The sequence below is a fragment of the Phodopus roborovskii genome, unplaced genomic scaffold (assembly GCF_943737965.1).
Source record: "Phodopus roborovskii unplaced genomic scaffold, PHOROB, whole genome shotgun sequence".
Classification (NCBI taxonomy): domain Eukaryota; kingdom Metazoa; phylum Chordata; class Mammalia; order Rodentia; family Cricetidae; genus Phodopus; species Phodopus roborovskii.
Window position 1 is genome coordinate 11,397,605 of NW_026126578.1, and position 25,594 is coordinate 11,423,198.

General features: G+C 50.9%; 2 protein-coding genes across 2 annotated transcripts in view; one reads left to right on the plus strand and one right to left on the minus strand.

The window, feature by feature from the left end:
• The window catches only part of Cacna2d4 (calcium voltage-gated channel auxiliary subunit alpha2delta 4), a 94,935-nt gene that overhangs the window by 45,496 nt on the left and 23,845 nt on the right, over positions 1 to 25,594 (plus strand). Inside the window, 3 exon segments of the mRNA XM_051203719.1 lie at positions 5,680 to 5,775; positions 7,807 to 7,934; positions 11,735 to 11,815. Of these exon segments, the coding sequence (XP_051059676.1) occupies positions 5,680 to 5,775; positions 7,807 to 7,934; positions 11,735 to 11,815 (305 nt within the window).
• On the minus strand, positions 16,655 to 23,713 carry Lrtm2 (leucine rich repeats and transmembrane domains 2). The gene is made up of 4 exons (XM_051203720.1): positions 23,660 to 23,713; positions 23,091 to 23,229; positions 20,002 to 20,592; positions 16,655 to 17,109 (listed from the first exon to the last, which is right to left on the minus strand). Exons 2-4 carry the CDS (start codon positions 23,155 to 23,157, stop codon positions 16,655 to 16,657), a joined length of 1,113 nt encoding a protein of 370 aa, XP_051059677.1. The 5' UTR covers positions 23,158 to 23,229; positions 23,660 to 23,713.

Consider the following 25,594-nt stretch of genomic DNA (forward strand, 5'->3'; position numbering starts at 1 on the left):
CTCCTGTGAAGCAAACTCCCATCGCTCAGCTCCTAGCAAGCTCCTCACTCAAACACATCAAGTGCGGCTCTCCCAACCACAAGCCCTAGTCACACTGAGGCCCACACCAAGCCTGGGGCTGAATGCCTTCTCTCAGTTGGTCTCCCACTACCCAAGAAGTGCCCCAGTGAGCACAAGACAGTCAATGAAGACTCCTTTCTAGCTTCGAAGGAAGCTACCACTGGCTTGACCTCAGACTCTGAGATTTCCCTCATTCGTCTACTGGCTTTTTCTTAGTGACATTGTGTTTCATGGCTAGACAAAAAAAGTGATCACTTGGCATAAGGGGGAGGCAGTCAAGGTGACATTAATGAGGTAAGGGCTATAGTGCTTGTTTCTGAATAGGAAGATTTCAAGATCATAGATGTCAACCCTCCCTAACACTCAAGTTCACTGCCACTCCTCTAACAAAACAATCTCCTACTTTCAAAAGCACGTGTGTGTGATTGCTCCATTTCTTCAAGAGGGGGCAGAACACAGTGTTCGTGTGCATATACACCAATGTGCATCTGGTTTCCATGGAAGGCTGTTCAGCAGAGGTTCTGAGGGCTTGCTACTCTCTGGTTAGAAAAATAGGTCACTGAAACAGGACTTGAACTGCATACATTTTGATGCAACTTTGAATTGTATAAATGTAGGTATAGAAATAAACCTAAAATAAAGACAATCTCTAGGGCCAGATACTAACACACAGTGTACTGAGGGGCAACTGTTTGCCACTAGCTTCTACACTACCAAAGGAATGGTCTGGTGGGAGCTGGGAAGATGGCTTGATAGAGTGTTTGCCACACAAGTGTGAGGACCTAAGTTTGTACTCCCAGAACCTGTGTAAAAAGACAGGCATGGTATCCCCACGCTGGGGAGGCAGAGATGGGCAGATCCTTGGAGTTATCAGCTGTCCAACCCAGCCCAATCAGTGAGCTCCAGGGTCAGTGACTGACCTTTGTGCAAAATAAACAAGGTAGAGAGCAATTGAAGAAGACATGTCATCAACCTCTGATCTCCAAATGCATGCATACATACATGCACATGCTCACACAGACATGTGTACACACATATGACACACACATAAAATTGAAAGGCAGCGTGTTGTGGGAGTTGGAGGCTCTCCCTCTGAAGACGTGGGCAAGCACAGCCCATCCTACTCCTATACAGAAAGGTCAGAAAGCACTAAAGCAGCTAGACAAGAGAAAATGCTTCTAGCTGGTGACAACTGGAGAAAGAAAACTGTCTCTGGTCAAAGATGACATGAGCAGGGATTGGGGAAAGGGGTGACTCCACGGTAGAGTGCTTGCCTAGCATGTATGAGGCCCCAGGCTCTATATCCAATACTGTAAAATAAATATTTTATACCAGGAAACGTCAAAATAATAGGAAAATCATTATAGCCAATAAGAGAATTTAGTAAAGTGGAAGGTTAATATCAGTGTTCAAAAATTAATAATACCTGGGGCTGGAGAGATGGGTTAGTGGTTAAGGGCACATATTGCTCTTACAGAGGATCTGAGTTTGCTTCCCAACACCCACACTCAATGATCACAGCTGCCTATAACGCCAGCTCCTGGGGAACTGACGCCATCTTTTGGCTTCCATGGGCACTGCACTCATGTTCCTATAACCACACAGAGACATATTCATGTATGCCATTAAAAATAAAAAATCTTATTTTAAAAATTAATAATATTTATGCAAATAAATAAACCCCCCCAAAAGAGATACAACATGAAAAGACTTTAGGATGGCAAGAAATAAAAATATTGTTCTAGAATTATAAAAACACATTGAACATACAGGGTGTGAGCTGTTATAACAGATCTGAAACATTGGACCTGTGATTCCAACTACCCAGAGAACTGAGACAGGAGGATTGAAAATTCCAGACATGCCAGGGCCACAGGGTAAGACACTGTCTCAAAAAATAATACACAATACAGCTCTGTGGTAGCAGGCATGAAGCCCTAGGTTTAATCTTGGGGTGTGTAGGGGGGAAACAATCCTAGAAGACAAAGAAGTAAGCCTGAGCACATGGAAAGACTCATGGTGTCTCAGAGTGGAAAGACAGACACCATGAAGCTCCTCCCTAGTGTAGACTCAAAGGGCATGCCTTGGAGACTGTCTCTGTATCCAGCTGACTGTTTGTAAAGTTCATTAAAAGAACAATCCAGAACAGCCCGATGTCTCAACCCAGGGGATGGTCCTACCTAGATGTAAAGACATTATCAAACCTCTGAGCACTCTGAATTGTGGTACGCAAGACAGCAGCCAGGCCCGGGGTGGGGGCACGCATGTGGATTTGGGGTGCATCCCAAGGCACTGTGTCACGTTAATGAGGGGAGGTGGGCTTAATAGCTGGTGCAGGGCCAGTGGACGAGTGTGCACACCTGGATGGAGTGACTCATATTCAAACACACAAGAAAGAAGTCATGTAAGGACTAACAGATACTGTGATCCAGCTGTGCTGAAATCTGGGCGTCAGCAAGCTTCCTAATGACTCAAAGCTCGGAAGCAATGCGAGAATGACTGGCAAACTGAACAACCCGAAAATGACTGCATGAGCAAAGAAGGGATGAACTGGGATGCTTCGGCCACTGAGTGGGTGGCGGTGGTACCATCTCTACAGCTACAGTGTGAATGACAAAGAGCTTCAGGAACAGATGAGCAGAAGCACGGAACCATGCAGGGACAACAGCCAAAAGAAAGGATCAGTCCTTAAATGTGTGTCATCTTGACCCAGATCTGAATAAAAGAAATGCACATGAAACCACTCAAGATGGCACCCCTTGCCATCCAGTGCAACTGAATTCTGCAGCATACACAGGACACTTAGCAAAAGTGCTGTAGGCAGAAACTAATAAAGTCGTGTGTGGTTCACACTGCTGGAAAGGATGCTGGTGTGGAATGCTGTGGCTTCAGTCACACTATGTTAACATCATTAGGAGCCTGTAGTTGGAGGTTTTCCTCTGTCACCTGGCCCCTACTGGACCAGTTTCTCTCCCTTCTACCAGTCCCTGCAACTGCTTATGAAATAACGCTCTGAGGCTTAATATTAAAGTATAATTGTTTAGCCAATGGTTCAGACCTATTACTGGCTAGCTCTCTCTTATAAATTAACTCATTTTTATTAATCTACGTATTGCCATGAGGCTGTGGCTTACCGGTAACGCTTCCACATGTTACTCCTTTGGCGGTTACACAGTGTCTCCCTGACTCCACCTTCTTTTTCTCCACAACTGTTTGAATTTCCTGCCTAGCTATATTCTGCCTGGCCATTGGTCAACTCAGCTTTATTTATCAACCAATAAAAGCAACACATACCCTCAGCATACAGAAGGACATTCCACATCAGGAGCCAATATTTCCAGAAAAGAGAGAGAAGCTTCAAAAGTCAAAAATGTTTAAATATACAAGATGAATATGACTCAGTGGCTAAGAGCACTTCCTACGCTTGCAGAGGACCAGAGTTCGGTTTCCAGTACCCACATCAGGCATCTCTCTAATACATTATAATCTCTCTAATACAATTCCAGCTACAGGAGCTCGGATGCCCTGAACTGTAAACGGTCACCAGACTTCCAGATCTATTTTCTCTTAAAGTGATAAGGAGGAAGGCCCTGACCTGCCCTGCCTTACTGGGGAGCACAGCCTCTGGAGTACCCAGCTGTCACAGGGACTGGCAGTGCTGGTCCTCATTAAAGTGAATCTGGGGACATCTGGACTACAGGACAGGGGCAGGAAAGACCCAGGTGAACCAGGAGCATCCTGTCCCACCAGGTAGAAGCTAGCAAGACTAATGAGACTCAGGGACCACTGCAGAGAGCTCATGAACCAAGGATGGTGGGAGCAGAGGGTAGCCATAGCTGCAATGGGCTACACTACAAACCCTGTATCCATGAAAAGACTGTGGAAGACAAAACCCATTCATGGGTCCCCTTTGGAGGTGTGAGACAAACACTAATTAAGATAAGCAAAAGCATCAATTACATCTTGCCTCTTCTATGCAAATTGTTTCTTGGGATGCAGTTTTTCTGTATACAGTATTCCCGGTAAAAGCAAAATAAAGAAAAAGTTGGAGGGGTATGCTGTGAGTATCCCCAAGTCAACACAGTGTGCATTTGCCCGTCAGGACTGAATCGCCTGTGTGTTAGCTCCATAGCATTGTAATAAAATAAATACGAGAGATGCCAGACGGTGATGGCATACGCCTTTAATCCCGGTACTCAGGAGGCAGGGGCAGGCGGATCTCTGTGAGTTTGAGACCAGCCTGGTCTACAAAGTGAGTTCCAGTACAGGCTCCAAAGCTACAGAGAAACCTTGTCTCAAAAAACCAAATAATAATAATAATAGTAATAATAATAATTTAGAATAATAAATACCAGCGGCAACCATCTTAGGAGAACATTCATTTGGCTTCCAAGTCAGTCATGTGTTAGGCTGACCTGTTGCTGCAGAGCCTATGCTACAGGAAATACAGCGGGGCTAGTGCAATGCTTATGTGGGTAGAGAGCACCAGGGTCCCAATGCCCCCTTCAAGGACACCCTCTCCCACCATTCCTCACTTCTCAAAGGCGCTACAGCCTCCTGCTAGGACCATCCAGAGAACCAAGCCTTCCATAACTGAGACTTTGAGGGACATTCACCCAAATCATAGAAAGTAAAACGCTCATAGCTGGATACAATCAGACCAAGAGGTCTAAGAGGTAATTTACAAGAAATACAAGGGACCAAAAAAAAAAAAAAAAAAAGCGTGCTAAACAATACTTCAGCAATTGACCTCACCCAGACTGGTGGTCTGGTATGTGCAGGAAATGGTCTGCAAGGAGAAGGGAAGCTGAGATAGGAGACCCAGAGCCAGGTTTAAGAGGCTAAAAACTGCCATGAGCATTGAGTTTCCTTCAGGGGGGACTATAAATGTTCCAAAGTCACAGTGGCAATGGCTGTGCCATTTGATGCGTGCACTAAAAGAAATATACTTTAGATGGGGAAATTATATGGTTCATGAGTTGTAGCTCAAAATGGGGAAGAGGGAGACCGGTTTACTAAGCTGCTATTCTGAGCAGTAGGAATGTGATTCACTCAAGTTAAACTCATGAGGCACTGGGCTATCTGGTGACATTGGGTGCATTGGTTCTTTTGGAAAGGCATGACAGTGGCACTGGGGGTGTTTTTCTGTTTGTTTTAGTTCCTTAAGTTCTGATATAAATTAAAGTATTTACTGATTAAATACCTAGGGTTTGCTTGAGAATATCCAGTTGCTGTGGTATCTTAGAAAGCCTGGGTTGGTGTTTGCAAAGTAGACTCCAGGAACAAACTGGATTGCTGCTGTTTAGAGATGCCAACCTCAGAGTCTGACTCAGTGCAGCTAATTTAGGGTGTTGTTACCTATGACTGTTAAACCCTGAGTAACACAGACACTGAGCTGCAGGGGTCCCATCTCTCTAGGCCTTTCTCTCCAGGGACTCCAGACATCTAACCAACTGTATTACCCCAGGCCCAGTGCTGTACCTGGGTACTGCCAGTGTAGACAATCCTGTAGCATCTGGGCCCTGGCAATGCTTCCCATATTGCCTTGTGCCCTTATAGAGCCCAAGACCCAGATACGAGAAGAGACAGTTTACATATTGCCATTGCTTTGCCTTGCAGAGCATCAGAGCCTGGCGTGGATGTGGCCTTTTTGGGGACCCGGGCTGGTCTCCTAAGACAAAGCTTGTTTGTGGGCTCTGAGAAAATCTCTGACAGGTAAGGCCTAGGAATCCGTTGGCCTCTGGGGGCGGGGGGGTCATGGCTCAAGTCTTGAGTCTCCTTGGAGCATGTAGAGCAGATACAGCTTCAGTATGCTGTGCCCTGTGAATCCATGGAGGACAGGAGACTGGATTTCAAAGACCAGAACAGTAAAAGGAGCAGTGGCCCACTTGGCTTAGTGTGTCCTGGAGTCTGGAAGGGTAGGTCAGATTCTACCCTTCAGGTACTGCAAAGGGAAGCAGGGATTGTGTCCTTCCCTGGGTCTAGCCTGGGCAACAGTTATGTGTTCTAGTTATCCCTCCTCCTCTGTGGGGTCTTTCCCCACCCTGGTAAGGGCTGTCCTTGGAGTCCTCACTGCACACAGATCAGAGTGAGGGTCGGATTTGCTATTGCACAGTCCCTAAATTGCAGAGCCACTATAGCTAATGGCTCCCGAAGCTTGGGATTTGCCCCCCCCCATTGCAGGGCATGGGAGGCAGAGGCTCCTGGTGAGCACTTCTCAGCTACTGCGTGTTTGCGTGTGACAATGTCCAGAGGTGATTTGGGTTATCACACTGGAAGAAGTGGAGAGGTGATTACCATGGTAAGGAGCCAGAGGTGCTGTTGGGTGTCCATGTACCTCAGGACAGCTCCTGAAGCAATCATTCGGTCCCTCAAATCCTACTCCAAGCAAAGTGCAGATTGTGGGCTGGGGGCCCACATACTGCTCAGTCCTCCACCCCACCCCTGGCAGTTACTGTCTTCTGGATGACTCTGCATGGGAGGAGGGAGCCCAGAAGAGAGCAGGGTGGTCCCACCTGCTGTCCTAAAATTCAGAAGGCTCGGGGAAGCAAAGCCTCAAACACCAGGAGAACAGTGACAGCTGAGCTGATGGATGATTTCATACACCCATCTCTCCTCCTGCTCGCTCACTGTCCCCCTCACTAGGTCCTGGCGCAATTAGCCACAGAGCATCTCTGTGCCTCTCTCAGGACTCAGTGAAGAACATGCACATGCTAAGCAAGAGGCTTTCTAGGAAACAAATTTGCTGATATCACCCCCCCCCTTTCATATTTCCCTTCCCTGATCCCCAGAGAAATGGGGAGAGGAAAATGGTACCATCCTAAAAGGGCTTCTAAGGATGGGAAGACATGGCAACACAAATTGGCCTTCCTTGAGCGGTCAAAGACTCTGGGAAGCTGGTGCTGTACACAGGTGCACTGTGTTCACCTGAGAACTCCCTTTGCCCAGACCATGATGCAACAGGCAATCAGGGAACTGCGAGACAGCAAATCCACTTCCAGAGCAGGGAAGCCACTCACTCAAACGTCAGTCCTTGTGAATTACACACAGGTGCCATTTAATTGTGCACCCTCCCCAGCTTCGCCCACTTCCTAGTCAGCTTCTGGACCAGCCTCCCTCTGTAGGCTTGTGTGTGTTCAGGGAAAGCAAACCCACAATTAGCAAGGAAAAGCTGCTCCAAAAGGAGACTGATGTTACACAGAAAGCCTTTCAATGTAACCACGTAGGGCAGGCTGTGCCTCTTTTGCTGCAGTGAAGGAATCCACTGCATGGCTTCCTCACTCAGATCTGACAGTGAGCCAGCGTGAAGGAAATCACCCATAGCCAAGGAAAGTGTGCTTTGCTGGCAACACAGCTGTATATTCCCGCTCTGCTGGCCTCCCCTTCCACCGGATGTTGCTGTGTTTGTTTTGCTTCTGGAAGAGGCAGGAGCTTCCTGGAGCATAGCAATGCATACTTAGGAGCTGATGGCACTTTTTTTTTTCCACTCTTTTTTTTATTGGGAAATCCTGAGATGGGTCTTGCCATGTAGCCAACATAACTGAAAACTGTGGACATCCTCCCTAGTCCTCAGAGTGCTGGGGTACAGTGTTCTCCTATGCTGGGGTGGTGGTGTCTCCTACCTACAACTCTGCCAGCACACAGGGGAGTCTTGGTCTTGGTCCAGCCAAGATAATCTCAGATGGCACAGAGAAAAGGGACAAATGTCTTCCCAGATTTGAGGAGACACCCATCCTTTTCTCCCAGGAAGTTCCTGACACCTGAAGATGAAGCCAGCATTTTTACCATGGACCACTTCCCGCTGTGGTATCGTCAGGCCTCTGAGCAGCCCCCTGGCAGCTTTGTCTTCAATCTCCGCTGGGAAGAGGGGCCAGGTAACCTCACCTCTGTGCTCTTGCCAAGCATGAGAAATGGGAGCACCCTCCCCCTCCCCCTCCCCCTCCCAGGGCTCCATCCCTCCTGACTGCAGCTTAGAACATGCCTAGCGTTGCACACAGAATTTAGGACTGCGTGTTCTCATTCCCATTCAGCGCTCAGGCTCCAGCATGGAGCAAAAGAAAGAGATCTGACCCAAAAGCCCAACAAGCTGACTCCTGGCCCACATTCCCAGTGCGAGGTCAGCAGGGTTGATCTTGATCGCCAAGAGGCTTCCAGTTCTGAGAACCCGGGCGACTTTAAAGCTTCCATGGCTGCCCAGATGAAAGCCCCAGGCTGTGCCTCAGAAGCCTTAGCCACGTGGCTCTTCCCGTCTCCACACCGCTCAGATTACCCACAATGCAACTCCCAGGGCATAGGGGAGACAGCCAGGGCCAGCCAGCAGACCCCACAGACCCAGGCAACTGGACAGGAAGGAGAGGCGGCACCAAGTTGAGGACTCCCACTCCAGCCCTGGTCACTTTGGAGGACAGCAGGAGAGAACACCAGGACCTTCACAGAGTGTGAGGGAATCAGACGTCTGAGAACCCAGAGAGCCTAAGGCTCCGTGCAGTCTTACTCTGTTACTTTGAGGAAATGGCGATCCCGAGAGGCTGAGGGGTTTGTCCAGGGCCCAGGAGTCTAAGAAGCAACAAGTATCCACCAGGATACCACAAGCAGGCTGAGTCCAATTCAGAGGGGCTGGGACTTGGACAGTATGCACGGAATGGGTGAATGCGGCAGACGAGAGGCCAAGAGGGCAACGGCAGGCATCTCAGAGATGACCTCTCTCTCTCTCTCTCTCTCTCTCTCTCTCTCTCTCTCTCTCTCTGTGTGTGTGTGTGTGTGTGTGTGTGTGTGTGTGTGTGTGTGTGTGTGTGTGTGTTTTAATTGAGGAAGGTGTGCAGGAAATGGTGGCCTGCAGAAGAACACCACTGCGTATGTGTGCACACATGCACACTTAAGGACTAGGGACACACACACACACACACACACACAGCACAAAGAGTTGTCCTCGGGCCGTCAGCTTCAGGACCCCAGACTTTCCAGGGTTCCCTCTCTAGGCTGAAGACAGCAAGAGTGAATTCTCTACAACCCCAAAGCTTCCTTAGTATCCACTGAGCCTGTCATTCCATCCTGTGTTATTCTCTCCACCCACATACCAGTGTCTAGGGCGCTTTACAAACATTTCCCTGCTAAACCCCATGAGATAAGTGTTGTTGATACTATCTCCTGGGAGAATCAAAGGCTCAGAGACATTCTGTGACTTGTTCAAGTTACTCAGCACAGAAGCCTTTTATACAGCAAGCTAGAGCCAACAAGCTAGAGCCAGGCCTGCCTCACAAAAGTCCAGGTTCTTTTGACACCCTAGATATAGGGCAGGAGGCAGAGAGGTGTTTTCATTCCCAGAACCCACCAAGGACTCTCTTAAGACCAAGCTGAACGACTTCCCGTGTTGTACCTGAGGCAGAGAGGCAGCTCTTCCCATCATGTGAAGGGTTCCCCTCAGGAAAGACACCCACGGACTCCATAGCTGTTCCCTGGTGAGACCCTGGGCCCCGCCCAGCCAGGGTGACAGGCTCCCTGCTGCCTGCGCTGTCACCAAGACTGCCTGCTGGCTGCTAGGGGAAGCTTTATGTGTCCACGAGGTAGGAGGGCAGGTGGGTGGGGGAACTGAGCTGCCAGGAGGAGGGAGAGAAGTTGGCAACCCAAAAGGGGACTGCTGAGGAAGGGAGCAGGAGCTCGCTCCCTTCCTACGCCCTTGCACACTTGCTCAGCCCAAGCACACACACGCTTAAAGCCACGTGGACACTTCTGGGCTCCCATCCTCCCCAAGAGAAAGAAAGCCATTTCAATTGGTGTGGGGGTGCTAGAAGCAGACACGGGGTGGTGCAGCCCCCCGCTGGCCTGGGGTCTGGCTAGATTCAGTGCTGCTCCCTTCAGTTGTTTGTCCCTGTAGCTTGTGCCCATGCCGCCTGCCAGCACACTGCAATCTGCCAACACCAAGGGCCTGGCCTGGGACTCCACATTCATCTCTTCCTGAGCTTTGTCACACAGGTTCTGGGTCATGTGGCCCTTGACACTAACATTGATATTCCCAAGGTCTTCAGAGATTAACTGAATGTTTCCCACAAGCCTGTGCTAGCTGGAAGGCAGGCCACAGAGCCAAGGCTACAGAGTCAAGGCTACAGAGCCAAGAACTCCTACAGGGCCCCCGACATTCGTGTCCTATAGATGTTTCCAGAAAAAAAAGTGAGGGTTCTGATGTCCGTCTCTACTCTGGCTCCTTTGACTTCGCCATGGTAAACTTCTGGAGTCAAGGGCAGCTCAAGTGTCACAGGTTCTCAGAGTCCAGGTGTAGTTAGATTCTTGAGACATGTTGAAAGTATTGGGAGAACTCTAACAACACAGCACGTGTGTGACCATGCTTGGCCCCATTACAGAGACTCTGGTGTTGAGCAATTTCCATGTGGCTCTGAGGCCTGGTTATCACAGGCAGTGTTCACTAGTAGGACATTTAACAGAACAGGACAGAACACGATCTTAGGCTATGTGGGGGAGTCTGACCTATAGACTATAAGAGGCCTTTGGAAAAATGGCCCAAGGGTGTGGATGGACAGAGGTCAGAGTTCAAACAGCAGCTAGTTGGGAAGCTGCTCTCATGTAGAGCTGAAACCACCCTTTGAATCTTGTGCCTAGGATGGCCTGGTTCTCCTAAGAGACGTGAGAGGCAACCCATGCCTCCAGGGACCTGGCCAAAAGTTCTAGAAGGGCAGCAATGAAACAGGGAGTCATTATGGTGTTGAGTTGGATGCCACCGACTAGGATCCATGAAGCCATCCTGACTACTGAGATGGTTCATCCACCGCATCTGGCTCCTGAGCAGGACCATCACTGTCACCTCTGTGTGACTCATAAAGGCAAGGCAGGTCACCCACCACTCAGGCCTGGAATGCTTACAGCCTGGCCCTCAATATGAGGTGCATGTTTGGCTCCTGTATGGGTAGATTTTATTGTCGACTTGACAGCATAGACTTTGTCAGCTGGCAAAGAACCCCAACTCAAGAACTGCCTTGATCAGACTGGGCTGTAGCACAATCTTGATGGTTAATTGTAGAAGGGCCTAGACCGCTGTGGACGGTGCCATCCCCGGGCAGGTGGGCCTGAGTTGTGCAGGAAAGAAGGCTGAGCACAAACTAGGGAGAGAGCAAGCCAGTATTCAGCATTACTCCATCAATGTCTGCTTCCTGCTCTGCCTTGACTGTCTGCCCTGACTTCCCTCAGTAATGGAGTGTGACCTGGGAGAGTAAGAGGAAATAAACCCTTTCCTCTCCAGGGTCCTTTCGGTTGTGGCGTTTATCACAGCAACAGAAAAACAAGCTAGGATCAGACAATGACTGGGAAGACAGGCTGCTCCCGCCACAACTGCAAGGGAGCTAAGCAGGACCAGCAAGCAGACCGGTTTGTTGCCTGGAAATGGAGCAGAGGCACAGCGTCACTTGGCTCAGGCTGGCAGAGGCTAAGGCCTGATCCCTTGAGTTCTGACTTGTTCAGATGAGGGGACAGCAAGGGACTTCCATGACAGGGTTGAAAGACAGGTGGTGGGCAGCAATAACAGGACAGCAGCAGGGCCCTTCCCCCACCTCACCTGTTTCAGGGGTGGCTTATCCTACTTGTCTCCTATTCCAAGAAAGAGAGAGGCTCTTCCCCAGCACCCCTCTGCAGGCACTAGGAATAACAATAATTCTCACTTTCCCAGACAGCCCGGGCAAGCCAGTGGCGGTAAGGGCCAGCACTGCAATAACTGTGACAGTGGATGGGAAGACGGCCATTGCAGCAGGTAGGCGCTACCCTGAGTCACTGGTGGGAGCTACAAGGCAGTGTCAAGGTGAGGGCTGGCAAGGCGGGGTTGGCTCAGCTAGAGCACCTGTCTAGTTGGCCTGAGGCCATTTCCATCCCCAGCACCACACACACAGGAAGAAAGAATAAGATGCCCTGGATATAGGATTCTAAATTTTCCCAGGAGAAATTCCGGGGAAAGGAAGTGGATGCTTTTGTCATTTTGTTTATAAAACCATAGAATCAAAAAGATTCATGGAGTAAAATGAAGCTCAGAGAGGTTAAGAAACCTGCTCAAGGTCACACAGGGCAGGGACAATCCAGACCCCCACCCTATCCCTGGGACACTGCTTTCCTAAGACATTACATGAACTACAGACCTGGGTTCATGACTTTGCATTTTCTATCAGGAATCCAGGGTGCCTACGGGAGGCCATATTATAGACAAAGAAACTGAGGCATGGAGAAGTTACCTATCCAAAGTCCCACAGCACTAGCAATAAAGCTAGAGCCTGGATTTGAACACCTCTTTTTGATATCCAGGGTTATTCCCCTGATAAGTTTGCCTCCACTTCTAAAAGGAAAGCACCCAGTGGCCCTCATAGGCTTGGCCTGACTTTGCAGTTTCTTGGTGACTAGGACAGTCCTATGCCTTGCTCGTTGAGCCCCAGTAATCATGCCTTCCACGTTCCTCAAGAAGCTGTGGAATCCATGATCACTTATCCTGGTGGAGCTGGGGTACTAGGCACTTGTCTCACATCCCAGGAGCCTAGCCAGATGGGAGGCCAGTGACAGGCAGGACCCTGGTGTCTTCCTAAGGCTGTGAGCATCTAGGGAGAGGAATGGGAGGGACAGGCCTAAGTTTCCTTAAGCAGCCCGTGCTACCCAGAGTCAGTGTTCCTGTGTATTCCCTTCTGGGCTGAGGTAGCCAAAGGTGACTTGGTGATATGTCCACCCCAGCATCCCTGGCAGTCTGTAAGATGCCTCTGACCCTGTGGAGAGGATGTATTGCATCCCAGTAGCTCATCACCACAGCACAATTCTTCTAGCGCCCATGGCATGCTAATCCTGGGCCAGATACCAAGCCGACTTATCTCCCTAAAACCCTCCTGTGGTTTAGTCCCAGCATACCATGGCTACCTTGCTCTGCCTGGAGGTGGCCTTCTTGGCCCCTCTACCTTGAAGACCTGGGAAAGGAGAGAAGGGACATGAGGCCAGGCTGCTGGCTGTGCGTCCCCACACTCCCCAATTATCTGATTTAATTTTTAACTCAGAGCTAAGTTAGAGCCAGGAGGGGTTGCCATAGAAACCGTGTCCTAGTGCCTCGAGTTGAACTCCTTCAGACAGTCCCTGTGACGCTCAGGGTGCACGGCTGTGACAGAAAAAGCTTGAGGCATTAGAGAGGCCTGACACCGTGAGTTCACCTGCATCTCATCCTCTCCCTTTGCCTGGTCCCTGGCACAACCTCCCTGATCCTGGGACCTTCAGCTCAAGGAAGGGTAGGTGGCGTGTCTGCTGTCCCTGGAAGTTGGGGCCTTGGATGCTCTCCAGAACGGGCTGGTGTGCTGCATGGTGTGTCAGCAAGGGCTGTGTCCAAGACCTGTCCTGTCTGAAGAGGCTTGGGTCACCTTAGGGGTCTAGATAGATAGGCCGGCTCCCTCTATGAATTCTGCTTCGGTAGCAATGTGTGTTGTGATGTCCTGCTCCTGCAGGGGGCTCAGAGGAGACCAGATTTGGCTCTGCAATAGGACTAGAGAAGGGTGACCTGGCTCTGACCACACATAGGAAGAAAGTCTCTCTGGCTACACAGCTTTGTGTACCCTGGGGGTTCACATCTCGCTGAAGTCTGTTCTTAACTTAGTGGGTTGTCAGCCCAAGAAGGCTCCCACGGTGAAGGCTACATGTGAGTCTCTGAAGACAGAGTTCAGAATCACTAGGCTAGAGGCCAGGCCTGCCCTGGGGAGTGACAGGGCCACAGGGAGCCAAGCTTTTCCTCCAGGGCTGGACCAAGCAATCCCAGAAGTCATGCTGTCTTGCTGCTCCCTTCTTCAGTGCTGCATCTCCAGCTTTCCAGCCCCTAATCCCAGCTCCGCACTGGCTGGCAGGGGTGTGGGGTGCTTACTTAGACTAAAGTAGCATTCATGAAACTCCAGCAGACCACCACAGACTCCAGGTGAGGCTAATAAAACCCAGATAACAGGGCAGCTCTTATCTAGTCTCCCCACCTCCTGGCAAAACAAGAGTCCTTGAGCCTTGCATAGAGGCCAACTTCTATGTAAATGCAAGCCTCATGCCACGTGGATTGTCACCCGCCCTTGACTGCCAGGACAGATTGGTCAGGAGCTGAATGGATGCCCAAGCACATGGCCTAGCAAGCTCTGCTCACCTCTGCTCCATGAGCTTCCCTCTTCCCTGGGACTCACATTTGTTACTGCCAGGCTGGAGCATGGCTAGATTGAAAATCCCAGCTCAGCCCTGGCCAGAGCTTGACACCCTTGTCCTGAGCCAAATCCCACCCAAGATGCTGTCTTCACATCCCTCCCAGCCCTGAGGTCCTGGATACTGAGTAGGGGGCCCATCTGTCACATAGAGCTCTCTATATCAGGGTGACATTCCTCTACAAATGGCTTGGCTGTCTGGCAAAACAGGGAGACAGGGCACCATTCTCCCAATGCTCACATCCCCTCCCACCCAATAAAGCAAGGAAATACATAGGAAAATAGTCTTTATTGGTCTTCTGAAACAACAAACCAGAAATATAATTTTGCCTTTAAAAATCTTCTGTCTCAGGCTAAAGATATCACCACTGACAACACCCTCCCTCCTCCAGGCCCTTAGAAAATCCCAGCTCTGGGATTGGTCCACCAGCCAAAAGAGGAAGGAAGGCTGTGGCTGGGCCTAGAGGATCCTGTGGTCCTTCATAGCAGCCTGTGCTCTCTGTCTACCGGCCAGAGAACCACCGTGAAAGCTCTCCGGATTCTCCCATTGCATGCCCCTGCTAGTAGAGCAGGTGATGGAAGAAAAGGAAAAGGGCTGCCAGGCTGCCCGATGCCCCCATAGACACATCCTCAGTGCCTTGCTGTCTAGCTGGCCTCTTTCTGGCTACCACCTAAACCCTTCTCAAGGCAAGGTATTAGCCTGGCATCTCCTACAGAGGAATACCAGTCTCTAAGGAGGGGGCAGTTGAGAACAGCAGACAGCAATCCTGAACATGTGCAGAGCCCTCACCAGATAGGACCGCAGCCACTTTTTAGCTGGAACAGCCCAGGTGCAATTGCACGCTCTCAGGAAACCAAGCAGAGCCTATGAACCCCTGGGGAAAGGAAGCCCTGTTGCTGAGGCCTCCACACAGAATGTAGCCATCCTGTTCCTGTTCCTGCAGTCTGTTGGGAATGTGTTGAAGGCAGCCAGCCTCATCCAGGACCCACAGCCTGACATCTGCTCTCCTTAAGGTGAACCACCAATCTCAGAGCACAGCCCAGACCCAGCCTTGTATTTGAGGTCACAAACAAAAGATGCAGGTGACAGAGGAAGCAGCAGAAGCAGAGGAACAGAAGTGACACTTCAGGCTGCAGCAGTGGGAACTGCTGGGTGTGCCTGGGACTGGCAGGGTGGAGCATCCCAGGCACACCCAGGGGTCTGCAACTGAGCTCTCAGGAGCCTGGAGCTTGTCGTGCGTGCGAGTGCGCGCACGCGCGCGCGCACACACACACACACACACACACACACACACACAGCTCCTGATCTCTGGTAAACCTAGCAGGAGAGGTACTAGAGTTGCCATGGCAATGGGCAATCCCTCCAACAGCATGCTGTGGCCCACTTTAGAAGGTCTCCAAGGGTCCCTGTGTTGTTGTCCAGGACCTAACCCCTGATGACTTAGGAAGACTGTAGTCAGGAAGAGAGCCTATGGCCTCTAGGCTGAAGGGACAGAGGGCCTCAGTCCCCCAAGATCTCATAGTTACCACCTGGGGTGTGTGTGTGTGTGTGTGTGTGTGTGTGTGTGTGTGTGTGTGTGTGTGTGTGACTTTAACCCAAGGGACTGTGATAGCAATGCCCTGTGTGTGACAGTGAATTAGTTTATTGAGTAAAACCTTGTCTCAAAACCCTATACTAGAACAAGAATATAAAATTAATAAACCCAGACCAATGTAGTCAGAGAAGTCTATAGCAGATAAAGGAAGATAATGGCATCCACCCAAGGAAGACATTATAGTCACTTTGGTTTTTCTAAGCACTGTACCCAGATCACAGGGCTGGGGGATGTTTGCACGTTGGCACCAGCCACTGAGAGCCGGACTAGCTTCACACTGCAAGGACCTAAGAATATCTTTCTGGCTTCAAAAGGAGTCACGGAAATCTACCCCTGGCTCCCCTGTCCCTCCCTCTTAGGCCCTAATGCAGACTGAAGTGGGAATGAGCAAGAGGTAGGGAGGATCTCCAGCTGTGCTGACCCTGGGCAGGAGGGAGGTGTTCGGTGTTTGTGGTGTAGGTTCTTCTCAATGGCCAGAGGCCTACAGGGACACTCAGGTGTTCCAAAGGCCAGGGGCCCAGAGAGGGCCTTCCACTGGAACCTTTGGCCAAGGGAAACCTCTAGAACCTTGGAAAGAGACTGGGAGGCTGCTCTACTGGAGGGCAGATGGGGGCCAGGTTGCTGAGGGAGGCAGTAGCAGTGTCAGGCTGAGGCAGGGCCTGTGATGGAGGGAAGGGCATCCCTCTGGTACCAGTGTCGATGGGTCTCCTTGCTGTCCTACCTGGGCCAAACAGATAGCTCTCAAGTTACAGAAGAGATCTGTTTGATCTTCATGCTCACCCTCAGGGTCCCCCATCAGTGGCTGGCTCAAGCCACAGAAGAGATCTGTTTCTGATCTTCATGCTCACCCTCGGGGTCCCCCATCAGTGGCTGGCGCTTCTTGAGCTCCCGGTGGTACTTGGCCATGAGGGAGGCATAGATGCAGCCGTAAGCAGCAGCCACCACCATCATGATGCAGACAATGCCACAAACCACACCCGCGATGATCACTGTGCCGATGGCTCGCCGCACGCTCACAGGCCGGTACCTCTGCTTTTGAGGGCAGGCAGTGCTGGGCTCAGGCTCAGGCTCAGGCCCTGGCTTAGGTTTAGCAGGCTCTGGGCTGGCTTTGGTGCAGGGTGGCCCTGGAGCATCCATCCCAGCAGAGTTGTTCTCATCCTCTAGCTGGGAACAGTAGTTAAACATCTCCATGGGTACCGCACGCATGTCCTTCCCCCTTAGTTCCTTGGGTAGGGTGCAGGCAAGCTGGTCTAGACGACCCCCTGCATCCAAGATAAAAAAAAAAGTGCTGAGAAGGCATCTGGAACTGGGGTGCTCTCCCCTCCTCCCTGACCTCCAATGGGAAGGCCCAAAAGGAACGGTCCTGCCAGTAATGTAGTCAATCCTGATTACGGAAGAGGAAGTAGTACCGATAAGCCAAGGACTGTGATACATGTGTGTCATACAGAAGGCCACCACTGCTGCATTCCTGTATTTTACCATTCCTGTATTTTATACAGAAACTCACATCCATCTCATTCAAGCCTGTCCCTCCAAGGTCACACTGGCCTGCAGGAGGACAGCAAGGCATGCTCAGGACACGACTTTGGTACAGCAAGCCATGTCCCTGCCCAGATTGTACATCTCCTTCTCTGCACAGATGCTCGATGATGTCTGTGAACCCTTGCCACTGTTTTCAATACAGTGCCTTGGCCTGTGTCCCTTCTCACAAAGAGAGCAAAAGTCAGAGCCACTGCCTCATCCACTCCTCCACACAGAGCTTTGATGGCCCGAGGACACCAAGGAGAGGGCATGGTATCCGTCTTAGTCAGGTTTGCGCTAGCACAGCGGTATCTAGGGAGGAGATCATGGAGACACAGGAAAGTGTCTGACCCCAGGGGAGGCTGGACAGGGCAGGGAAAGAATATCAGTGCCTAACTGGGTAAGGTAAGCAAGCGGGAACTAAGGACCGTAACATGGACAGACGCCCTTGGAGCCGGAGCCTTCTTTCAGCTTCTAGAGAGACTCAGCTACAGCACCACTTCCGGCTCCCTCTCCCAACACAGCCACCTAGAGTCCAATCTCACAAAAGACCTTACTGGAGAATGCTCAGGGTGCTGGTGCACTGAGGGTTTTCTTGGTTTAGTTTTGTTTTTTAAGGAGTGCAAGGCTGAAGACAAGGTCTGGGAAAGTAGCTCCGGCCTGCTGGTTAAGGGCAAGGATGTTCCTGCCCTAAGGCCAGCACCAAGCCTTTAATTCCACCTGGGTAGTGCTGGAAAGGCTGAAGTGAAGTGAGCATGTAACCAAGGCCACCTTGGTTAGAATGGCAGAGAACCATTATGGGAGTGAGAAGGGAGTGACCTCATTTTCCTGCACCAGAGACCTGAGATTGAATCCTGGCTGTGTTGTCACCTGGAAAGTATTTAACTTACTTAATTATGCCCAAATCTTATGTCCTTAGCTGCGAAATAAGGATATCTGCCTCAATTAGCTGCTAGAGAGATTAAAATAGATAACGTGCACAAAAGGGTATTTGTAAAACTGGGAACTAAACAACAGCATTAATCATTTCTCCATGTACAAAAAACAGAATTATCATAATGACTAATAGCTCAAAGTACTTTATAGTTTGTAAAGTGCTTTTAATTAATGCATCCGAGTAGCATGGAAATCTGAGCTGCATGAGTTAGTGGCTGGATAGGGAATGAACGGGATAAGAGTAAGGGAACACACTGTGTTATTTTCAGAATTTCAGCAATGGTTTGTTAATGCCACATAACCAAGTAGCTGGCTTGTGCTGGGCACTGACTGTGTCCTACTGTGTGCACCTGAGTTTATGATACCACTAGCAAATGAGCAAGAGAGTCCGGGCTCCACCGAGCACGTCCTTCATGCTGGATACTTCTCAAAAGGCCTCATACACACCTGCCCTGTTTAGTTCTCACAATCCGCCTTTCTCCCCTTTTACAGATATGCCACAGAGATGTTAATTAACTTCTCAAGATCACACAGCAAGCAGGTGGCAGGGCCAAAATTCAAACAAGAGCTGTTCATTTTCCCATTCCATTGCTGCTCTACCTCCCAAGTGCTGGGATTATAAGTATGAGCCTGGCTAAGCATTCATGTGATCAGTTCATTTGTTCATTATAAAACTTACTCAGGCTAAATAAAGGCAGAGAGGTCCAGAGAGATGGCTCAGCCGGTAAGAGCACTTGCTGCTCTTGTAGTTTCCAGAACCCAGCTGGGCTGCCCATAACTGCTTATAACAGTAGTTCCAAGGAGCGCCCTCTTCTGGCTTTGGAGGGCACTGCATGCATGTGGTGTACATAATACACTTGGGCACACATGCATACACTTATACATAAAATAAATAAACAAAACTTTAAGTTGGGGGAGAAACCAGGAGTATTGCCTGGCAAAGTTTAGGCTCAGCCTGGAATACAGAATGAGTCCCAAGCCTGGGGCAAGAGTCGGGCTCTGACTTAACAACAAAGAGCTGTCTAGACAGCTCAGTGAACAGAGTCACTCACTGACCAACCCGCTGGCCTGAGGTAGATCCCTAAAACCTACACGGAGGAACCAGAGAACCAACTCCTCTGACTTCCACATGTGTTCTGGGGCATATGTGCACACATGTGCATAAGTGTGTGTTCACATATGCACACGTGTTCAAATAAATAATAAGTTTTTTAAAGGAGGGGGAGGGAAAGGGAGTAAAACTAAAGCCCTCCAGCTGCATATTAAGTTTCTTATCAAAACTTCTTGGAGCAGGGGACTTCTTGGGACAGGAAGCTGCCAGCACCTTCACAGGAAAATGGTTGTGTGTGTGGGTTTCAGTTACATTCTGCCCTCATGTGAGAGGCAGGAGGCCTTATTATTGCCAGGAAAGGTGATTGTTCTTCCTGCCCTGCAGGGAAGCCCCAGAGGCATACTAGTGGGATAGAGAGCACAGAAAAGAGCACCATGTGTCTTTAAGTCCCCATGGAAAACCTAAGAAAGGGAGGCAAAGGTACAGTGTGCCCTTAATGAGTCTTAATGAGCAGAGAGGAGCAGTGCCTGACCTCCACTGCCTGCAGGGAGGTAATGATATTTAGGGAGAGGGATGTAGCTCTTCCTTCCCCGACCTCATCCCAGCCCTCACACCTGGGGGCAGGGGTAGGGGTGGTAGAGCTCACCTCTGTAGGAGAACCACTCCAGCCAGTGTTTAAACTCTCGAAGGTTACAGTCACACTCCCATGGGTTGTCCCCAACCTGAAGCAGCTGCAGGCTTGCCAGGGGTTCAAAGGTCAGCCTGTCCAGGCTCTGCAGACGATTGGAGCGAAGGGACAAGGATCGCAAAGCCAAGAGCCCGTCAAAAATCCCTGGGGGCAGCTGGGCCAGGCCATTGATAGACAAATCCAAGTGGCGAAGCAGCGTGGAGTGCTGGAGCAGGTCCCTGTCCAGGGTCCTGATGCTGTTGTTCCGCAATTGGAGCTCTGTCAGGTTGACCAGGTCCTGGAAAACGGACCGAGGTAGCTGGTCCAGGAAGTTGTTGGACAGGTCCAGCCGCTGAAGGTTGGACAGGTTGGCGAATGCCCAGCTGGGCAGGGCACTCAGTTTGTTGTTCAGGAGCAGAAGGCTTTGGGTGGCAGCGGGCACATCCGGGGGCACAGTGGTGAGGCCCAGGCCACTGCAGTCCACCTCCAAGCTGCGGCTGTCACATGTGCAGGAGAAAGGACAGGCAGGGAGCACCTCCACAGCACACAAGGCAATCCAGCAGGTGATCCCTAGGGAGGAGTCAGGAAGAGAAAGTAACCGGCTTGGGTTTTCCAGCCTCTGTTTCCCCCTTCCCTGCTCATGCCCTAGTCCTCTCTTGGCCTCATCTCCTTTGACACAAGCTACAGTCAGTTCATATTCACTGACCACACAGGAAGGTGCTTGGGAACCTGAAACATCCATGCTAAAGGACATCACACTGTGATTTAAAAAAAAAAAAAAAAAAGTGGAGTGGCCTAGAGGACAAGGCACAGCTTCTCAGTTCCTGTTCATGGCCCCCACTGATAAGTGTCTCCAGTCCTAGATGTTCTAATAATTCAAATATTTACAAAATATAAGATTTTAGATTATCAGGGAAGCTTTTCAAAGTCAGTGGCCATAGGACTTGGGTTCTCCCATGGGAACCTCATCCTCACCTGAAGCCACAGCACACTAAGATATGCTTTGCACATGAAAGTCGAGTCCAGAATATGTATGCCCTACAGCATCCAAAATGCTGACCCATTTACTGATTCTCATGTCTAAGGTAGGACCCAGGCCCAGCTGGGGTCTGCATCAGAGCACTGTGAAACAGCAGGGTACACCAGCGGCTCCCAACACTAGAAGCCTGTTCAGGATTGCTCTATCTACATTTGAACGCTGAAGCTGCCAGGCCCATCCTATACTTCTAGTCTTAGGGTACAAGGTAGCATTCCCGAGTGGATCAAGCAACAGGATTCTTGCCATGTCTTGTTTTGGCCCAAAACCCTTCCAAATAGAGTGTGTGGATCCAGCCTACATGCCTGCTAGAAGTGAGCCCCCTACCCATAGTCAGGCCCCTCTGGTGGTGACCCTGTAGTCAGCCTCAGTGGAGGTCTGCCTTCCTGGGAACCTGGGGAAATAGCTCATGCAGTTCTGTCTCCATTGAATCAACTCGACCTAGAGTCCTGAGAAAAGCCTCCAGATGGAGAACTGGTAAAGTTCAAAGCCAGACGCCACCCACGGGGCCCCACTTGGATGGCCAGCAGCCAACCCGACCAGTGCACCTGGATGAGACAGTCTCCAGTCTGTCTGGGGGTGTCTAGTCATCTGAAGCCCCAGAGGGTAGAGCTTGAGGAGACAAAATGACACTCTCCCTGCCCTTTCTTGTGGGATTAATGGCAGTGAAGGGTACACCATGAGGCTGACACCTGAGCCACTTTGTTCTTGATGGGAAATGAATACAACTTACCTATTACAGTCACCTGGAGACCTCTCCTTGCTACCTGGGGCCACCTGAAATGACCTCTACCTCTCTGAGCCAGCTTGCCCCGTACCACACAACCATACACACGCATGCACACACACACAACCACACACCACCTGAACAACAACTCTTTGCATACATCTGTATTCAGCACTTAAGAGGCTGAGGCAGAGAATCACAAGTTTGAGATTAGCCTGTGCTACTTAAGAACTAGCTAAAGAAAGTGAAAGAAGGAATGGAGGGGACATGGAAGGAGGAAGAGAAAGAGAGAAAGGGGAGAATTGAAAGAAATCAGGAAGAGGAAAGGAGGGAAGAGGAGAAGAGAGGGGAGGGAAGGGGAGGGGAGGGACTCAACCGATCACTAGGACAATCAATATCAGGGGACACTCACTGGCAGGAGCCACACTCCACACACTTTCTGGGAAATAAACGGGCAGCTGGACTCCTCCCCCCCATCCCACCCCCCTCTGCCAAACTCAGAGTTGCAGCAAAGCTCTATGACAAGAAAACATAACCTTGTACAGAGGTGTCAGCGTGATCCTAGGATGAAAGGGATCTGAGTCCCTCGGATAGCCATTCACCTGGTGAATAATTCAAGCCGCTTCATGCCAGGGCAACTGGACTGAAGGCCAGGGAGGTCAGGCAGAGCAATGTCCCTCTGGGCCATTTCTTTCTTCTCACTGTATAGCCATGGGCAAACCAGCTAAGGGGGCCTTGTCCCTTTGAAGAGAATTTTCATGGGCAAGGCTGCTTTCGCTAGTATGTAACCTTAGTGTGCCACATGTACAGGGAGGAATGCACCAGCCCCTTCTTCCACAGCTGCACGCCAAGGGCTCACTGGTGCCTCCACAGAGCTGGGAAGACGGCGGCATACAGACCCTGCCAGGGTCTCTGGTTCATTCAGCAGATGAGACCAAGTGGAAGGCAGCTTCCCTTATAGCCGAGGCTGACTGATACTGCGGACCAGGGTGGAGCAGATTTCTGCCCCTGCACAGCACATGCTGCACACGCTACAGATCCCAGTTAGCAGTAGTGAAGCTGGACCACTCTCCAGCAGAACTCTTAGCTGGTCATTGCCAGGGAATGAGAAGCATGAGGCAGAACCAGCTGTCCAGCCTCCATCTCCCAGCCTCAGGAAAGCACACTGCATGAACTGTCTTTACTTAGCAAGGCCATGAGTCTGAGCCTCCAAAGGAAGGCCTTGGGCACCCAGGAAGGTCAGACATCAAGCCCGTCACCCTGTCAGATACACACACCCCAACCCCATGCTGGGCCCATACTCACAGGAGACCTGCCTCCACTGCAGGGCAAGCTTGCTCCTCTGCTCTGGGCCACCGCCTGATGCCAGCATGGTGGAACCCACACTCTCTGCAGCTCTGGAGAGAGAGCCCCTCAGCCCCTCAGCATGCACCGGCTGTCAGTCCTGAGAGAGCGCCAGAGAGAGAGAGAACACAAAACATTTGGAGCCGGTTCCAGCCCAGGGGTTAGGGACAAGGCCCAGGTGTCTCTTTACATTCTTCATGTCCTCTCCTGTTGCTCTCACTGTGAGTAAGCTGTTGCCTCCTAGGGGCTCTGGAGGGCACAGGAACTGCCAGCTGAACCCCCAGCTCAGCCCTCTCCTTCCCTTCCGGGCCTTCCCCTGACTCCCCTGGGGGTTCCGCTCCCTAAAGCCTCTGGTGGGCTTTAAAAACGATTTCATTGCAATATTGCTTCCTCCACCCAGGCTTACCACGCCACAGGTGGGGAAATGAAGGCACATCTCTCCTAGGTAAATGAATGAGCCCCCTCTCATTTCTGAGCCTCTCATTTCTCCCCCAGGATGCACCCCTTCCACCCCCCTCCCCAGAGCTTACCATAGCCGTGAGGAGGCAGAGGCTGGGTCCCCCTTGGCAGCGCCTGCTGACGGGATGTGGGGTGCTGTGTGGCCCCCAGCTTCTGATCCCACGGCCACCCTGCGGTGAAGCCCAATGATCTGCTTTCTGCCAGCTAGCCGATCTATAGCTGCTTCAGCTTGGGGTTCCTGCCCTTCAGCCGTTGGCCCAGGAGAAACTGAGGCCTAGAGAGGGTGAAATGGCAGAGGGTTAGAAGTAGGGAGCAGGTCACTCTTCCAGGGAACAAGTGGGCTACTTACCCTTTCTAGGGTCTGCCACAACCCAGAGTCTTCTAAAGGAGGCCCAGGCCTACTTATCACCCCAGCTCCCTCCAGACATAGGTAAGAAGCCTGCACCCTGCCATCTCCATCAGAAGGGAAGCTAGAGCCGTTTCAAGGCACTAGGGACAATGGGAGCCAGGAAAGGGTCAGATAGGGGAGGCTGTACTATACCCCAGATGCCCGTTAGTACCCAGAGGGCACTGCTATCTGGAAACGCTCCTCCCAGGATAGCAGCAAGTTTGACCTTCTTTGACTACCAAGTTCATGGCTCCTGTATGGTTCCACTTGCAGCCCTCGTAGCTCTGTTTAGTCCTAGAGCTCCCAGGCAATGGCAAAACAGAGCTGACACTGAGGAGGTGAGTGGAGCTGCCAGGGTGCTTGGGCATTCCGTCTAGAAGCCAGAGCAGGCTGACCCAGGTTTCCCTCGGGTGTTTGGGGAGTGCTCCATTGCGTTCTCCCAGCATAACCCCATTTCATTGTTGTTTTGTTTGTTGTTTGAGCGCAGGCTGGCCTGGGACTTGTTATGTATATCAGGCTGTCCTCAATTTCACAGAGATACACCTGCCTCTGCCTCTAAGTGCTGGGCTTAAAGGTGTGTGCTACAGTGCCTAACCCATTTTCTCTGCCTCCACTCCATCCCACCTTAGTAATCTTCAGGAAGCCACCAAGGTGGCCTGTGCTGCTGTGACCTATGTGGCCCTCATAGGTCACTCTGCTCTGCTCCCTTGCTGGGATCAGAGCAGCCTTGACCTCACCTCCCCACTTCCCAGTTAGGAGGCGGCAGCAGCTTGTGAAAGGTCCAGCAGGGGCTGCCCACCAAAACTGAGCATGGCTATAACTCGGCACGGCCGTAGGCTAAGGGCAGAAGCCTGGCCCTGGCTGCCATATGCGTGGACCCAGGTTCACAGTCAGTCTGTGGGTTCAAATCCATGACCTCCATCTCCTTCCAACACACTGCTGAAACTCTGCCCCAGCTTCCCAGCCCTAAAAGTGACGGTCTGATGCTCAGTGGGTGGAAACAGAGTGGGTGTGTGTGAGGTACACATCACCTAAGGAATTTCAGCAAAGGCTCCCACCTCGCCTTGAGCCCATGATGGGCATCTTCGTCATAAGGTGAGGCCAGTCTCACAGACGCCTGAGCCTGACACAGGCCGTGGCCAGTCACAGGGGCCCATTTCATGTCGTTCTCACCATATTCTGATTTGATATATTTCTGTCCCTCACATGCAATGCCTTCTGAGCAGTCTCCCTCTCACAACGGCCCTCTAGCCCCTGCCTTTAAAACATCAGTCACACCACAGGTCATAGCACCTGTCAAACAGTAGGCAAGTTATAGCCACCCAAATGCATAGCTATCACCAGCTTGCCAAGGATACATGGTGAGGATGGGTTACCGGCTTCTGAGCCAGGCTGTTTACCCACTTCCGGGTGGCTGTCAGCCTGCAGGGGCCCTAATGGGGAAAGACTTATGTGTGCACAGAGCTCTCCGACACAACCTTGGAGCACTGTATGCAGCAGAGTTAGGTGGACATATAAGGAGAAATCTGAGACAAGCATATCCTAACACGCGTCCTTGCACACATGTACTCCCACACAGGGGTAATAGATCTGTGAAGCTAGGCATGTTCATGGGCAC

Excerpts from the sequence above, each read along its gene's own strand:
- Lrtm2 (XM_051203720.1), bottom strand. The coding sequence starts at position 23,157 with ATGCTGGCATCAGGCGGTGGCCCAGAGCAGAGGAGCAAGCTTGCCCTG. Across the intron at positions 20,593-23,090 it reads GCAGTGGAGGCAGGTCTCCT|GGATCACCTGCTGGATTGCC; the intron begins GTGAGTATGGGC and ends ACTCCTCCCTAG. Across the intron at positions 17,110-20,001 it reads GGAGTGGTTCTCCTACAGAG|GGGGTCGTCTAGACCAGCTT; the intron begins GTGAGCTCTACC and ends TCTTGGATGCAG.